General features: G+C 37.9%; 1 protein-coding gene across 2 annotated transcripts in view; it reads left to right on the top strand.

The window, feature by feature from the left end:
• Positions 1–13,208, top strand: part of fat2 (FAT atypical cadherin 2) — a 112,701-nt gene extending 99,493 nt beyond the window's left edge. Inside the window, exons 24-29 of one of the 2 annotated variants that reach the window (XM_058058907.1) lie at positions 1,200–1,659; positions 2,130–2,283; positions 8,042–8,141; positions 8,215–8,366; positions 9,375–9,652; positions 11,923–13,208. In XM_058058907.1, coding sequence (XP_057914890.1) covers positions 1,200–1,659; positions 2,130–2,283; positions 8,042–8,141; positions 8,215–8,366; positions 9,375–9,652; positions 11,923–12,425 — 1,647 coding nt within the window. In that variant the 3' untranslated portion in view covers positions 12,426–13,208. Of the gene's footprint in view, positions 1–1,199; positions 1,660–2,129; positions 2,284–8,041; positions 8,142–8,214; positions 8,367–9,374; positions 9,653–11,922 lie in introns of those variants that run through there. The other variant, XR_009120410.1, reaches the window with a different exon arrangement.
• Positions 13,209–17,943: the final 4,735 nt, after the last annotated feature.

Raw genomic sequence — 17,943 nt, 5'->3', positions numbered from 1 at the left:
AAAGCCATGGGCCTGATTTAGTATATAATATATAATACTATGTATAGAAGTTATTTTTTAAAATTGTACTATTATGAGAAACAAACAAAAGAGCAAATAAAGTAATGAGAACTATGTTGTTGGAAAAAATAATAATTAAAAAATATATATATATATATATATATATATATATATATATATATATATATATATATATATATATATATATTCCCATATATATGGGAATAAGGTAAAAAAAAATTACAGGAATAAACTGCAACAGCATACATTAAAAAAACATTTTAGGATAATAAAGTCAAAATATTATGCGAAAGAAATCCCATCATGATATAAAAAACATTAATTTTAGTGAAATAAACTCATAATATTATGAGAAACAAAAATAAAAAAATTTAAAAAGTTGTGAAATTTGGTAGAAATAAATCAAGTGGCAATATTAGAAGAAAAACATTTTCAAAAATAAATTTGAAACAGTTATTAAAAATTAAAAACACATAAGAAAAATAGAAAAAAACAACTGTAATTATAGTAGTCAATAAAAATAAAGTCAAAATATTTTTAGTAAAAAGTTGTATTTTAATAAAATAAAAAGTCAAAATTTTATGACAACAAACTCCTGATATTATTAACGAAAAAACAATAAATTTTAGTAGTACACAGTTGCAATATTATAAAAAACAAAATAAAATGAAGTTGTATTTTTTGGGGGGGGTGGGGGTTCTAATATCATGAGAATGAAGTAAAAAAAACAGGAAGTTAAAAAAAAGCACAACATAGCGACTGTAACGGTGTAACGGTGACTATAGGGGTGTTATTTCCTTTTTACAAGGCTCTAATCATGTTAAAAGTATATTTAGAAGCTGGTAAAAAAAAATTAATCTAATTATGAAAATATTGCATTCATAAATAAGGAATCCTATGCACTAATAAATGAATGATTATTGTATATGTGATATTATAATTTAATATTTTGGTGTGTGAAAGATGCGGTTCTGTGCTGCTTATTCGAGTGCAGCACAGAAATGGAGGATCCGTCTTCAAGCGGGACGGGTCTGATAAGACTCGTGCAGATCTTATCCGAACCGACCAGGCTGTCCTTCCCGTAGACCGCCACCTTTCAAGGCGTTTAGCATCGATTTGTTCATTAACAACTTTATTGTCCCGTCGTCCTTTACGACCTTCACCTTCCATTTTCTCAGGTGAGCGGCGGCCAGCTTCACTTTGTCTTCAACTGCGGCGTCCTCGCCTTCGCCGCCGGACGTGTCGCGTTGAGGTCACATGCCGTGTCGGACGGCCGTTGGCACAGAGTCCTGCTGGAAGTCCGACCCGCGTCCTTGAAGCTGACCTTGGATAAGCATCCCCCAGTGTCTACTGACTTGGCGGCGCCTTGCCGTATGATGCGCCACAACGGCGCTTTGTTGTTTGGTTCAAACCACCGCCAGGACGCCGCACGTCATGGGCATCGACCGCAAAGTTTCGATGGATGTTTGAACCACCTGGAAGTCAACGGTGAACCAATTGAAGCGAAGGATGCATCAGAGTGGGCGGGACCCGGCAACCGAAGAGTTTTTGGCGTGTATGAGTGCTGCAGCGTGGGCGCCGTCTGCGACGACAACCCGTGCCAAAATGGCGGCGCCTGCCAGGAGGACACCAACGGCGGTGAGCAAAATAACATCTTTGCGTACTAAAACTTTACGAAAAAATAAAAAAACAAAATTCTCAGGAAACGTCCCGATGGCAGCGGCGCCACCAAAGCCGCGCTTCAGGCTGAGATGCGCTGCCGGCGTCCCGCTTTGACCTTCATTAGCATTCCAGCTTATCACTAATTGGGCCGGGCGCATCACTTCTTGGCAAAGATAGCAGCTTGCTTTGCAATTCATGCAGAGCATCCTCAAGGAGGATGAAGATCACCTGCACCTCTCAGGTTTTTTTTCACTTTCTCAGGGGTGCGCCGCTGAGCAAATTCGGAATAGCGACTGTAAAAGCTGAAGTGTCCAAAATTGAGAAAAACAGAAACCGAAAAGTGAAAAAAGTCTCACTAGTTCTTTGTGCACTTGAACGCAGCACGTGTTCAGTAAAATGGACAACCATCATAATCATCGTTTTCTTGTGTTTTTATTGTTTTGCAGAAGCTCTCTGCAAATGTGTGGGACTCTTCCACGGCTCGCGTTGCGAACGGGGCGACAACCCGTGCGCCTCCCAGCCGTGCACCCACGGCCGAGTGTGCGTGCCCAAAGACCAAGGCTACATGTGCAACTGCTCGCTGGAGAGCGCCGACGCAGGGTAAACACGTTACACACTTAAATGATGTATCTTTAGTGCACAGGTTCACACTTACTTACACATGCTTAGACTAGTTTAAGTGCATAGGAGCACATTGTGTACGTGTACTTACACTTAGTCTTGAGCACTTAAGCAATATACATTTGCATACTCACACTTACTCAATACTCAATCCTTTCAGTGCAATAGTGGACATTGGAATACTTGGACTTTCTAGTGCATAAGTGCACATTGGAATACTTAGACTTTCTAGTGCATAAGTGCACATTGGAATACTTGGACTTTCTAGTGCATAAGTGCACATTGGAATACTTAGACTTTCTAGTGCATAAGTGCTCATTGTAATACTCAGACTTTCTAGTGCATAAGTGCTCATTGTAATACTCAGACATTCTAGTGCATAAGTGCACTTTGGAATACTTAGAGTGCATAAGTGCACATGCATGGTTAGGGTTAGCATCAGGGTCAGGGTTAGCATCAAGGTTAGGGTTAGCATCAAGGTTAGGGTTAGCATCAGGTTAGGGTTAGTATCAAAGTTAGGGTTAGCATCAGGGTCAGGGTTAAGGGTTAGGGTTAGCATCAGGGTTAGGGTTAGCATCAGGGTTAGGGTTAGCATCAGGGTTAGCATCATGGTTAGGGTTAGCATCAGGGTTAGCATCATGGTTAGGGTTAGCATCAGGCTTAGGGTTAGTATCAAAGTTAGGGTTAGCATCAGGGTCAGGGTTAGGGTTAGCATCATGGTTAGGGTTAGCATCAGGGTTAGGGTTCGTATCAAGGTTAGGGTTAGCATCATGGTTAGGGTTAGCATCATGGTTAGGATTAGCATCATTGTTAGGGTTAGCATCATGGTTCGGGTTAGCATCATGGTTCGGGTTAGCATCATGGTTAGGGTTAGCATCATGGTTAGGGTTAGCATCAGGGTTAGGTTCAGCATCATGGTTAGGGTTAGCATCATGGTTAGGGTTAGGGTTAGCATCATGGTTACGGTTAGCACCAGGGTTAGGGTTAGCATCAGGGTTAGCACCAGGGTTTTTGAATCATTTAATCTCCTTCCTGGAAGTAAAACCATAAAAATCTAAGAGCTATCCACTCATTAAATCACTGTTAAACAATTAAAATATTCTCATGGCGATCTGCACTTAATCACCACTCCGAACAAACCATCACGTATCCGGTGTGTGTGCGCGCGTGTGCTTCGGTGGCGTGATTGGAATGGAGGTGCACGACTTTTCCCCTCCAGAACCTCTCCAAGCTTTAATGTTCTGTTCCCGCCTCATAATCACTTCTCCGTGACTCCTGACTGTCCTTCCAAGACGAAGGGGTAAAAAGATCGTGTGGCAGCCATCCTTTCGGTCAGCTGACATTGACCTCTCCGAGCGCGCTCTTCTCTCGAGTGAGAGCAAGTACAACACTTTCTCCGAGTCAAACTCTTGGAGAAAGTCATCTCAGAAGACTTGGTACTTCTTTTTTACTTCCATCCAGTCCGGGTTCTCTATTGCTATGTTATTGCATTCGTACACTCGTTTTTTCGAGTGCATAAATGCATTCACACTGAGACATTCAACAGTCATACACTCAAAACAAGTCAAAACGTTGAGTGTGCAGTGATGGACACTTGCCACCCTTAACGGTCCCGCTCTTGGCGATGTATCGGAAGCGGAGGGGCCGCCTGGAGTGATTGCAAGCCACCGTTAAAAAAGAAAATTGAAGAAGAAGAAGAAGAACAAGGGGATAAATAACGTGTGTAATGACTGTCATAGATTTAGGTTAGGGTGCCAAAATTGCTAAGTACACAAAGTGTACTTACTGAAGTTGTGTTATTTTCAGGTTCAAACTCCTTGTAAAAACACTTAAATACGGAAATACAGAAGAGACAGATAATAATATTAAAAGTTACTCGCAGTGAGGAGAGTGAAACCACATATCCAGTTCACACTCCTCTCTTTTTTGGGGGGTCCCTACTACATGGTTGTGCAACTCTAAGGGGTGGGGGGTAGTTGCACAAGCTGTATTTGTTTGTCTATGAGTGTTTGTATATGTGAGAGTAATTACTTTTATTATTTTATGAGTTCTTATCTTGACATACTTAACATGCAGGGTTGCTGTTGGTGCATCCAGGCACCTCCAGGACCTGGGGGGGGGGGGGGTCTCTGATCAGGGTCACGGGAACATTTCTTCTTCAGCACATTCAAACACTTTCTATTGTCTAAGCAAATCGCTATAAGAGTGATAACTAACATTATATTCATTCTATCTACATTGTATTCTAACACCTACGTACCACCGAGTCACAGGTATGATTTGGTAAGTTGGCGACCACCAGGACCTGGGGGGTCACTGGGGGTCTCTGATCAGGGTCACAGGAACATTTCTTCAAACACTTTCTATTGTCTAAGCAAATTAATATAAGAGTGATAACTAACATTATATTAATTCTTGCTACATTTTATTCTAACACCTACGTACCACCGAGTCACAGGTATGATTTGGTAAGTTGGCGACCACCAGGACCTGGGGGGTCACTGGGGGTCTCTGATCAGGGTCACAGGAACATTTCTTCTTCAGCACGTTCAAACACTTTCTATTGTCTAAGCAAACGGATATAAGAGTGATAACTAACATTATATTCATTCTATCTACATTTTATTCTAACACCTACGTATCACCGAGTCACAGGTATGATTTGGTAAGTTGGCGACCACCAGGACCTGGGGGGTCACTGGGGGTCTCTGATCAGGGTCACGGGAACATTTCTTCTTCAGCACATTCAAACACTTTCTATTGTCTAAGCAAATTAATATAAGAGTGATAACTAACATTATATTCATTCTAGCTACATTTTATTCTAACACCTACGTACCACCGAGTCACAGGTATGATTTGGTAAGTTGGCGACCACCAGGACCTGGGGGGTCACTGGGGGTCTCTGATCAGGGTCACGGGAACATTTCTTCAAACACTTTCTATTGTCTAAGCAAATGAATATAAGAGTGATAACTAACATTATATTCATTCTAGCTACATTTTATTCTAACAGTTCTTCACAATGCAAAGCTCGAGCGGGCGGACTAGCAGGTCATCCCGTCCAAGGTCCCATCTCGGTCCAAGCCTCATTATATGCACTCTCATGTGCACGCCGTGCACACACCTGCGTCCTATAGCGGGAATATGCAGATTTGCATGTATAGGTAATTGAAGCTGTGAAGTCATTTGCATATTGCAGCTCATCTTCATTGGAATAACACATTAGCAGTAGAAAAAAAGGGGGGGGGGGGGTGATAAATTGAAGTATAACACACACGTGGGCTTTGTCACTGCGTGTGGTAATTATTGCTCTATCAGTTTTTGTCATCGTGTGCGTGGCGGCGAGGGATTCGTTGCGTTTTTTGTGGCAGGAAGTCGTTCATCCAGACTGACACAAACTAAGAGTTAATATCCTTTTCCATTATGTCCATTATGTTCAAGATTAAGCTGGATAGTGTTTTTTTTTTTTTTTTTAAAGACGGGACGTGTTTGCGTCAATGTTGCCAGATGGAAATGACAAATTATCAGTTCCACGGAACAATAAAGTACACAGCAGTTATGCGTAATATTAATAATAATACAAAAACATTTTGGCAAAAATGATCACACAAAATTGGAGGGTACAAAAACTGAGTAATTGTGTAAAAATGTTAGTGTTACGTCAAAAGTGATATCACTTTGATATATTCTGCTTATACTACATTGTTCCGTAGTATTCGGTTTTCTTGGTAAAGTACTGCATCAACACATGTAAAGTTTGGGATCCTTGCAAATTTTTTTGTTTTGTTTTCCAAAGAAAAACAAAAAAAAATTCATGCATTTCACAAACAATTTCTTCTATTTCACAAACATTTTTATCAATTTCACAAGCATTTCAGAGCAGCACAAACTGGGTCTAACAAGGACATAAAAACGATGCACAACCGTGCAAGAAGACATAGTATCCGAGAGTGTGTTTTCCAAAGAAAAACTAATTTTCATGCATTTCACAAAACATTTTTTCTATTTCACAAACATTTTAATCCATTTTACGAGCATTTAGAGCAGCACAAACTGGGTCTAACAAGGACATAAAAACGATGCACAACTGTGCAAGAAGACATATCTAAGAGTGTGTTTTCCAAAGAAAAACACATTTTCATGCATTTCACAAGCAATTTTTTCTATTTCATAAACATTTTATCCATTTCATGAGCATTTAGAGCAGCACAAACTGGGTCTAACAAGGACATAAAAACGATGCACAACTGTGCAAGAAGACATAGTTTCTGAGAGTGTGTTTTCCAAAGAAAAACACATTTTCATGCATTTCACAAACAAGTTTTTCTATTTCACAAACATTTTTATCCATTTCACGAGCATTTCAGAGCAGCACAAACTGGGTCTAACAAGGACATAAAAACGATACACAACTGTGCAAGAAGACATCGTATCTGAGAGTGTGTTTTCCAAAGAAAAACTAATTGCCATGCATTTCACAAACATTTTTTTCTATTTCACAAACATTTTAATCCATTTTACGAGCATTTAGAGCAGCACAAACTGGGTCTAACAAGGACATAAAAACGATGCACAACTGTGCAAGAAGACATATCTAAGAGTGTGTTTTCCAAAGAAAAACACATTTTCATGCATTTCACAAGCAATTTTTTCTATTTCATAAACATTTTATCCATTTCATGAGCATTTAGAGCAGCACAAACTGGGTCTAACAAGGACATAAAAACGATGCACAACTGTGCAAGAAGACATAGTTTCTGAGAGTGTGTTTTCCAAAGAAAAACACATTTTCATGCATTTCACAAACAAGTTTTTCTATTTCACAAACATTTTTATCCATTTCACGAGCATTTCAGAGCAGCACAAACTGGGTCTAACAAGGACATAAAAACGATACACAACTGTGCAAGAAGACATCGTATCTGAGAGTGTGTTTTCCAAAGAAAAACTAATTGCCATGCATTTCACAAACATTTTTTTCTATTTCACAAACATTTTTATCCATTTCACGAGCATTTCAGAGCAGCACAAACTGGGTCTAACAAGGACATAAAAACGATGCACAACCGTGCAAGAAGACATAGTATCCGAGAGTGTGTTTTCCAAAGAAAAACAAATTTTCATGTATTTCACAAACAATTTTATCCATTTTACAAGCATTTCAGAGCAGCACAAACTGGGTCTAACAAGGACATAAAAACGATGCACAACTGTGCAAGAAGACATAGTATCTGAGAGTGTGTTTTCCAAAGAAAAACAAATTTTCATGCATTTCACAAACAATTTTTTCTATTTCACAAACATTTTTATCCATTTCACAAGCATTTCAGAGCAGCACAAACTGGGTCTAACAAGGACATAAAAACGATGCACAACCGTGCAAGAAGACATAGTATCCGAGAGTGTGTTTTCCAAAGAAAAACAAATTTTCATGTATTTCACAAAAAATTTTATCCATTTTACAAGCATTTCAGAGCAGCACAAACTGGGTCTAACAAGGACATAAAAACGATGCACAACTGTGCAAGAAGACATAGTATCTGAGAGTGTGTTTTCCAAAGAAAAACACATTTTCATGCATTTCGCAAACAATTTTTTCTATTTCACAAAATTTTTTATCCATTTCACAAGCATTTCAGAGCAGCACAAACTGGGTCTAACAAGGACAGAAAAATGCTGCACAAATACTACTACTATTCATTCATCCATCCATTTTCTTCCTGTTGTCCTCCAGGTGTCACAATCTGGTGGACGTCTGCTCTCCCAATCCGTGTCCCGGAGGTTTCCACTGCAAACTATCTGACGGTTCCTTCCACTGTGACCCCCTGCCTCAGGTCAGTCCTCTATCAAGTCCCCCTGGACAGCACTTTATACGTAACGTGACCGACATACGCCATCCGTCCTCAGGTGTCTCCCGTGGTGGGCTACGTGGAGATCATGGAGATTGGCGGCAGCGTGCTGGGCCTGCTGTTGCTAGTCGGCATTTTTGTTTGTGTCAGAAAACGTCACGTTCAGCAGAAGAAGAAGAAGAAGGCCGTCTGCGTTCAGGACTCCAACGGGTACGTTAAATTTTCAGTATTTTTTTTTAGCATTTAAAAGCTGAACTGACGCCATCTTTGTGTGGAGTTTGTGTGGGTTTTCTCCGGGTACTCCGGTTTCCTTGCCATTTGTCCGACTATGTACTTTTCCACCTAAGTATCATGGCAACTGTGTATTCTTCTGAGTACTTGTAAGAATACATCCTGTACAAGTACTCATTCGTACGCTTATGTATTCTTTCAACTACATGTTCTTCTTACTACGTATTTGTCCAACTCGATACTCTCCTGTCTACCGACAGTATTTGTCCGACTAAGTACTTTTCCACCTACGTATCCTGCCAACTACGTATTCTTCAGATTCGTCCGCCTACGTATCGCCGTACTTTGTATTCATTTGCCTATGCCTTATTTCGTACTACATCTTCTTCCAACTTTGTATTCTTCCGACTACTTTTCTGTCCTGCTGTGTATTTGTCTACTTATGTGTACTTCCACCTGATACGTAGTCTTTCGACTACATACTAGTCCGCCTACATATTCTTCTGTCTAGGTGTTCTCCCGACTACTTGTTCGTCGTACTTTGTATTCATTTGCCTATGCATTATTTTGTACTACATCTTCTTCCAACTTTGTATTCTTCCGACTACTTTTCTGTCCTGCTATGTATTTGTCTGCTTATGTATACTTCCACCTGATACGTAGTCTTTTGACTACATATAAGTCCGCCTACATATTCTTCTGTCTAGGTGTTCTCCCAACTACTTGTTCATTGTACTTTGTATTCATTTGCCTATGCATTATTTCGTACTACATCTTCTTCCCACATTCAAAAAAAAAACCTGCTAGGTTAATTAGCGACTCCAAATTGTCCATAGGTATGAATGTGAGTGTGAATGGTTGTTTGTCTATATGTGCCCTGTGATTGGCTGGCCCGAAGACAGCTGGGATAGGCTCCAGCACCCCCCCGCGACCCTCGTGAGGATAAGCGGTCTAATGTCTAATGTTTCTGTTTTCTATGTTTTCTAGTTACTTCCCGTCCAGTTTGGCCAAGAGCCTGAAAGCCGGCGACCAGGACGCCCCCCCCATGGAGCTCAACTCCATGGGGGTTCCCACCAACGACCTGGACCACTCGCCCTTCAGGTCACTGCGCCCGCGAAGCCACCTCAGCCCAGGGGTGGCGGTCTCTTCCAATAAATCTCACAGTCCGGCGGTGTGCAGCGTGGCCCCCAACCTGCCCGTCAGACCTCCATCCAGCTCTGACAACGACTCGGTCAAGAAGAACCTCTGGGACCTGGACTATGAAGGTACTTTAGGAGGGGACGTGGTCCTGTCTTCTAACCCAGTATTGGTCCGACCACTTGTACAGGATGTATTCTTTCAAGTACTCATTCGTACGTTTATGTATTCTTACAACTACATGTTCTTCTTACTACGTATTTGTCCAACTAGATCAGTCCGGCTACATATTCTTCTGTCTAAGTATTCTCCCGACTACTTGTTCGTCGTACTTTGTATTCATTTGCCTATGCATTATTTCGTACTACATCTCCTTCCAACTTTGCATTTTTCCCACTACTTTTCTGTCCTGCTATATATTTGTCTGCTTATGTATACTTCTAGTCAGTCCGCCTACATATTCATCTGTCTAGGTATTCTCCCGACTACTTGATAACCATACTTTGTATTAATTTGCCTATGCATTATTTCGTACTACATCTTCTTCCAACTTTGTATTCTTCTGACTACTTTTCTGCCCTGCTTTGTATTGGTCCTACTTTGTAATCATTTGCCTATGCATTATTTCGTACTACATCTTCTTCCAACTTTCTATTCGACTACTTATCTGTTCTGCTATTTATATGTCTGCTTATGTATATTTCCACCTGATACGTAGTCTTTTGACTACATACCAGTCCGCCTACATATTCTTCTGGCTAGGTATTCTCCCGACTACTTTTTCATCGTAGTTTGTATTCATTTGCCTATGCATTATTTTGTACTACATCTTCTCCCAACTTTGTATTCTTCCGACTAAATTTCTGTCCTATCTATTTGTCTGTCCTTATGTATTTGTTTGTCGTAGTTTGTATTCATTTGCCTATGCATTATTTTGTACTACATCTTCTTCCAACTACTTTTCTGTCCTATGTATTTGTCTGTCCTTATGTATTTGTTTGTCGTAGTTTGTATTCATTTGTCTATGCATTATTTCGTACTACATCTTCTTCCAACTTTGTATTCTTCCGACTACTTTTCTGTCCTATGTATTTGTCTGTCCTTATGTATTTGTTTGTCGTAGTTTGTATTCATTTGCCTATGCATTATTTCGTACTACATCTTCTTCCAACTACTTTTCTGTCCTATGTATTTGTCTGTCTTTATGTATTTGTTTGTCGTAGTTTGTATTCATTTGCCTATGCATTATTTCGTACTACATCTTCTTCCAACTACTTTTCTGTCCTATGTATTTGTCTGTCTTTATGTATTTGTTTGTCGTAGTTTGTATTCATTTGCCTATGCATTATTTCGTACTACATCTTCTTCCAACTACTTTTCTGTCCTATGTATTTGTCTGTCTTTATGTATTTGTTTGTCGTAGTTTGTATTCATTTGTCTATGCATTATTTCGTACTACATCTTCTTCCAACTACTTTTCTGTCCTATGTATTTGTCTGTCCTTATGTATTTGTTTGTCGTAGTTTGTATTCATTTGCCTATGCATTATTTCGTACTACATCTTCTTCCAACTTTGTATTCTTTTAGACTACTTATTTGTCCGCCAACGTATTCTTCCCCCTTGCACACATACGGTAACTAGTTTGCTACTTTTTCTACAGTATTACAGTACATTAATGGTATTCCGAGTATTACAAGTCCGTATTAGCATCTGCATTGGAAGACACAAAAGTTTGTTGTTGAGCCCGCCTCCAGTTTAATGTGTCGGAGTTTCGTTGTTGAAATGTTCTTTATGCTAACGGTTGTAGCTGCTGACTTGCTTTTACGACTTGGAAAAACAAAGAAAGTTTGTGTAATGTCCTCCATTATCGAAAGTCAGCAGCTCCTCCGCCGACCCAAAAACCCCGCAGCCAACCCCGCTGGCCGCAGGCGTAAATACGCAACTTGGACACTAATTAGGGTTTTATATTTTTTTTTTTTGATTAATTGCAGGCAAGGGTCAGCAGCTGCTGTCACATGTTTTTTTTCCAGCGGAAGAAATGCAAATACAAACAAGGTCATTTGCATAACGCAACATCGGATGAACATTTTATGAGGCCTTGAGCGGCTGGCGTTTAGTGTGTACTCACACTTTGTACTTTTGTACACACTAACTTGTTATTCTGCCTGCGGTGGCAAAGTGAGCGCTCGTGTCAAAATAATATCTTTGTCTCTTCGGCTTGAGGTCGCAGTTCTTTTCTTTTGAATGAACTTTGACCCCCTTTTCTTCTTTTGGTTTGGTTTGTCGTCTTCTAATTTTGACAGGAAGTGCAGACAGGAAGTAACTTTTTTACTTTTTTTCGATTAGCCTTCCTCGCCATGGCGCTTCCGTGATGTTTGTATTTGTGTTTCTTTTCAGTCTATCCCGCCGATCCCGATTATTTTGGCCGTCCAGCCGTACAGGAGTTCCCGCAGTTCGATATCGTAGAGGACGCCTACTCGTCCTCCAGCATGGACTCGCGCAGGAACTCCCGATTCGGCGGTTTCCCCTTCCCTCTGGAGCGCTCGGATCGCCGCGCCCCGTTACCGCCCTGCTACAGCACACAGAATCTGGACCACTTCCTGGGTCCCGATGGCGTTCCGCTTCCGAGATCGCAGTGTCCTAATGAATTCACGGCTGTCAGTTACTACCCGCCGTCGTCGCACGGACGCTCCCAGGAGAACACGCCCGTTGGTTACAAGAGAATGAGCGTGCGGCTCAGTGTAGCCACGCCTTCCTACGCAGAGCAGATACCAGTCGCCGCCGACGGCGCCAATGTGGCGCAGCCTCAGACTCGCCCGAGCGAAGCCAGCACGCGGAGCTACGACGGCGGCAGCGCGGTGGAAAGCGACTACGGCAGCTGTGAGGAGGTCTTGTTTTAGGACGGCGAAGGCGACGTTACTTCCTCGTTCCTCGTTTTGATGTTTTTCATCAACGCTAGCATTTTTTTGGGCTTTACAGGAAGTAGAAAAAACGGCAGTCGGCTAGTTAGGTCTGTGCGTGCCATCGACAATGGAGGCTGGATCCTCCATGCGAGCACGTTTTGTGATTGGTTAGCGGTGTTCAGGCTCCGCCTCCGACTGTCGGCCATTTTAATTGTCGTAAACGTGCGTGAGGAAAAAAAAATGTCATTTTGAAAATGAAGTGTTTGACTCTCCATTAAAGTAAACTGGTCTTTTATTTTGAAATGCACTTCCTTGTCCATCCAGGTGACTTCACTCATATTTTTCTTTTTTACTACCAATTTAAATTCCATATTTAAATTGAATTTCTATTCAAATATATATAACTGACTTTCAAAATAAAAGCCTCCATGTTCCTTGTATGATTGTTCCAGATGCTAACAATAACAAATACTTTTTCATTGTTTTTTATTTACGTTCAAAAGTTGTGTTTTTTATGCCGATGTGAAGTGTTGTCATCTAAAGTTGTGTTGTTGTTGTGCAAAGTGTGTGCGTGTGCACACAAACACACACACGTTGTGTTGAACTGTGACGTTTTGATCCCGAAAGTCTTTGGACTCCACTTGAATGTAAAGCACGCTGAGTTTTTTTTTTTGCCTTTTTGAAAGTTTATTTTTTTAGCCAATGTTGATGTGATTTATGACCATGTTGTACAGACAATATATGAATATAAAAATATAATAAAGATCAGCTCCTCCCTTCCATGAGTTAGCGTTTATATTTCTTACTTATTTTATGGTATTGAAATTGAAATCATATTTACATTGCATTTTTACACCCACAAAGTCTATCAAAATGATTTTCAAAGATATAAAACTTACACAGTGTTTTAATGTGAGGTGTTAACATGCTAAAAGCTAACATGTTAGCATTGTTAGCATGCTAGAATAAAAATGTTAGTTTTTTGCTGCGTACAGTGTTTTCATGTTAGGTGTTAACATGCTAAAAGCTAGCATGTTAGCATTGTTAGCATGCTAGAATTAAAATGTTTGTTGTTTTGCTGCATGCGGTGTTTTCATGTTAGGAGATAGCATGCTAACAGTTAGTATGTTAAACTTATATAGACAACGTTTTCATTGTAGATGTTAGCATAGCAACAGTGACCTTAGCATGCTAACATTAACATGTTTGTTGTTTTGCTGCATACAGCGTTTTATTGTTAGGATATAGCATACTAACAATATGTTAAACTTATATAGACAGTGTTTTCATTGTGGATGTTAGCATAGCAACAGTGACATTAGCATGCTAAAATAAACATGCTTGTTTTTTGCTGCATAGACAGTGTTTTCTTGTTAGGATGTAGCATACTAACAGTTAGTATGTTAAACTTATGTAGACAGTGTTTTCATTGTAGATGTTAGCATACCAACAGTGACCTTAGCATGCTAACATTAACATGTTTATTGTTTTGCTGCATACAGCGTTTTATTTTTAGGATATAGCATACTAACAGTTAGTATGTTAAACTTATGTAGACAGTGTTTTCATTGTAGATGTTAGCATAGCAACAGTGACATTAGCATGCTAAAATGAACATGTTTTTTGCTGCATAGACAGTGTTTTCACGTTAGGAGATAGCATACTAACAATTAGTATGTTAAACTTATATAGACAGTGTTTTCATTGTAAATGTTAGCATACCAACAGTGACCTTAGCATGCTAAAATTAACATGTTTGTTGTTTTGCTGCATACAGCATTTTATTGTTAGGAGATAGCATACTAACAGTATGTTAAACTTATATAGACAGCGTTTTCATTGTAGATGTTAGCATAGCAACAGTGACCTTAGCATGCTAAAATTAACAGCTTTGCCTTTTTAACCACTTTCATAGGAGTAAGCATACGCACACGCTTAGTGTTATGCTAGACATTAGCATGCTCGTGTTAGTAGAACAAAAACTGGCGAAATAAAGGTTGCTAAGGGGGACCAGGGGAAGACCAAAAGACAAAATCCCACACCACTAAATACCAAGAGAGCCAAATGAGAGTGTTGACTCTCCCACACTCCCAAAAAAGTGATGAGGAAATGCTCCTTATATACCCGCCCAGCCCTGCTGATTACTCAGACCTTCAGCTGGGATTGGACACCACAGGTGCTTCCACTTCACCTAACCAACAAGATCATTCTAGTGGGGAAAAAACATTATTGTCTATGAAATGTGTCAGGAGCACATTCATTGAATTATTTATTTATATTCAATATAATATGAATATTTATAATTGGACTGTAATTGTGTAAAAATGCTAGTGTTACATAGAAAGTATATATATATATATATATATATATATATATATATATATATATATATACTGTATCTAGTATATGTTTGTGTGCATATACACGATTTCTTTCTCAAAATAAATAATAATAATAATAATCATAAATAAATAAAACAAAATATAAATAAATATAATATACACTAATAATAGTATAAATAAAATATTACATAAATATAAATATATAAATATAATATTTATATATTTAATATTTATATTATATCAAAGTGATATCACTTTCTTTTTTCTTTTTTTAACTTTCAAAAACGGTAATATCACAATATATTATTTATATATTTAATATTTATATTATATCAAAGTGATATCACTTTCTTTTTTCTTTTTTTAACTTTCAAAAAACGGTGATATCACAATATAATATTGATATATTTAATATTTATATTATATCAAAGTGATATCACTTTCTTTTTTCTTTTTTTTAACTTAAAAAAGTGATATCACAGTATAATATTTACATATTTAATATTTATATTATATCAAAGTGATATCACGTTCTTTTTTCGTTTTTTTAACTTTCAAAAAACGGTGATATCACAATGTAATATTGATATATTTAATATTTATATTATATCAAAGTGATATCACTTTCTTTTTTCTTTATTTTAACTTTCAAAAAAGTGATATCACAATATAATGTTTGTATATTTCATATTTATATTATATCAAAGTGATATCACTTTCTTTTTTTCTTTTTTAACTTTCAAAAAAAGTGATATCACAATATAATGTTTATATATTGAATATTTATATTATATCAAAGTGATATCACTTTCTTTTTCATTTTTTTTAACTTTCAAAAAAAGTGATGTCACTTTGATATAATATAAATATTAAATATATAAATATTATATTATAATATTTATATTCATGTAATATTTTATTTATATTTTTATTAGTGTATATTATATTATTTATATTTTGTTTTATTTATTTATTATTATTATTATTATTTATTTTGAGAAAGAAATCGCGTATATGAACACACACACACATATACACACACACATATACTAGATACAGTATGTACATATATACTACTGTACATATATATGTACATACACAAAAATGCACACACATATATAGATACACACACACACACACACATATACATATATGTACATACTGGTTACATACTGGTAATACAGGTATACATATGTATATGTATGTACTACATACTGAGATATATAGAGGTTTTAGTACAAGTTTCTACTACAGTTCAAACCTCAGGACTGCCTGCAGTTCTCTATAACTCAAAACACGTACACACACACACACACAGCATGCTGGCCTTTCTAAATGGATAATGAGGACAACACCTGAGGTGCTGAAATAATGGAAGCTGTTTGATGTCTCATCAAATATTATTCACACAAACATGTTCACCTTTGACACACACACATACACACATATACACACACACACACACACACACACACACACACACACACACACACACATCATCAACACAAAATTGCAGCACCGCAGGATAACGCCATCTCATTCCTGATGTCATTTCCAGGAAGCAAGGTGTGTTTTTGGACTTGTAATCACGGACGCTGGCGCCTTTCATGACGGACGGGTCGAGTCCCGGCGTGGCTTGTGGCGGGAAAAAGCGTCCGATTGTAAAAAAAAAAAAAAAAAAATTCATGTGACAGACTTGCCAAAAGTTTTTAAAAAATATACTTAAATGAATACATCTTCTTCCAACTACTTTTCTGTCCTATGTATTTGTCTGTCCTTATGTATTTCTTTGTCGTAGTTTGTATTCATTTGCCTATGCATTATTTCGTACTACATCTTCTTCCAACTTTGGATTCTTCCGACTATTTTTCTGTCCTATGTATTTGTCTGTCCTTATGTATTTGTTTGTCGTAGTTTGTATTAATTTGCCTATGCATTATTTCGTACTACATCTTCTTCCAACTACTTTTCTGTCCTATGTATTTGTCTGTCCTTATGTATTTGTTTGTCGTAGTTTGTATTCAGTTGCCTATGCATTATTTCGTACTACATCTTCTTCCAACTTTGGATTCTTCCGACTATTTTTCTGTCCTATGTATTTGTCTGTCCTTATGTATTTGTTTGTCATAGTTTGTATTCATTTGCCTATGCATTATTTCGTACTACATCTTCTTCCAACTACTTTTCTGTCCTATGTATTTGTCTGTCCTTATGTATTTCTTTGTCGTAGTTTGTATTCATTTGCCTATGCATTATTTCGTACTACATCTTCTTCCAACTTTGGATTCTTCCGACTATTTTTCTGTCCTATGTATTTGTCTGTCCTTATGTATTTGTTTGTCGTAGTTTGTATTAATTTGCCTATGCATTATTTCGTACTACATCTTCTTCCAACTACTTTTCTGTCCTATGTATTTGTCTGTCCTTATGTATTTGTTTGTCGTAGTTTGTATTCAGTTGCCTATGCATTATTTCGTACTACATCTTCTTCCAACTTTGGATTCTTCCGACTATTTTTCTGTCCTATGTATTTGTCTGTCCTTATGTATTTGTTTGTCATAGTTTGTATTCATTTGCCTATGCATTATTTCGTACTACATCTTCTTCCAACTACTTTTCTGTCCTATGTATTTGTCTGACCTTATGTATTTCTTTGTCGTAGTTTGTATTCATTTGCCTATGCATTATTTCGTACTACATCTTCTTCCAACTTTGTATTCTTCCGACTATTTTTCTGTCCTATGTATTTGTCTGTCCTTATGTATTTGTTTGTCATAGTTTGTATTCATTTGCCTATGCATTATTTCGTACTACATCTTCTTCCAACTACTTTTCTGTCCTATGTATTTGTCTGTCCTTATGTATTTCTTTGTCGTAGTTTGTATTCATTTGCCAATGCATCATTTCGTACTACATCTTCTTCCAACTACTTTTCTGTCCTATGTATTTGTCTGTCCTTATGTATTTGTTTGTCATAGTTTGTATTCATTTGCCTATGCATTATTTCGTACTACATCTTCTTCCAACTTTGGATTCTTCCGATTATTTTCCTGTCCTATGTATTTGTCTGTCCTTATGTATTTGTTTGTCGTAGTTTGTATTCATTTGCCTATGCATTATTTCGTACTACATCTTCTTCCAACTACTTTTCTGTCCTAAGTATTTGTCTGTCC

This window comes from Doryrhamphus excisus, chromosome 2 (assembly GCF_030265055.1).
Source record: "Doryrhamphus excisus isolate RoL2022-K1 chromosome 2, RoL_Dexc_1.0, whole genome shotgun sequence".
NCBI classification, from domain to species: Eukaryota; Metazoa; Chordata; class Actinopteri; order Syngnathiformes; family Syngnathidae; genus Doryrhamphus; species Doryrhamphus excisus.
This window is presented reverse-complemented; position numbering and strand designations above follow the sequence as displayed.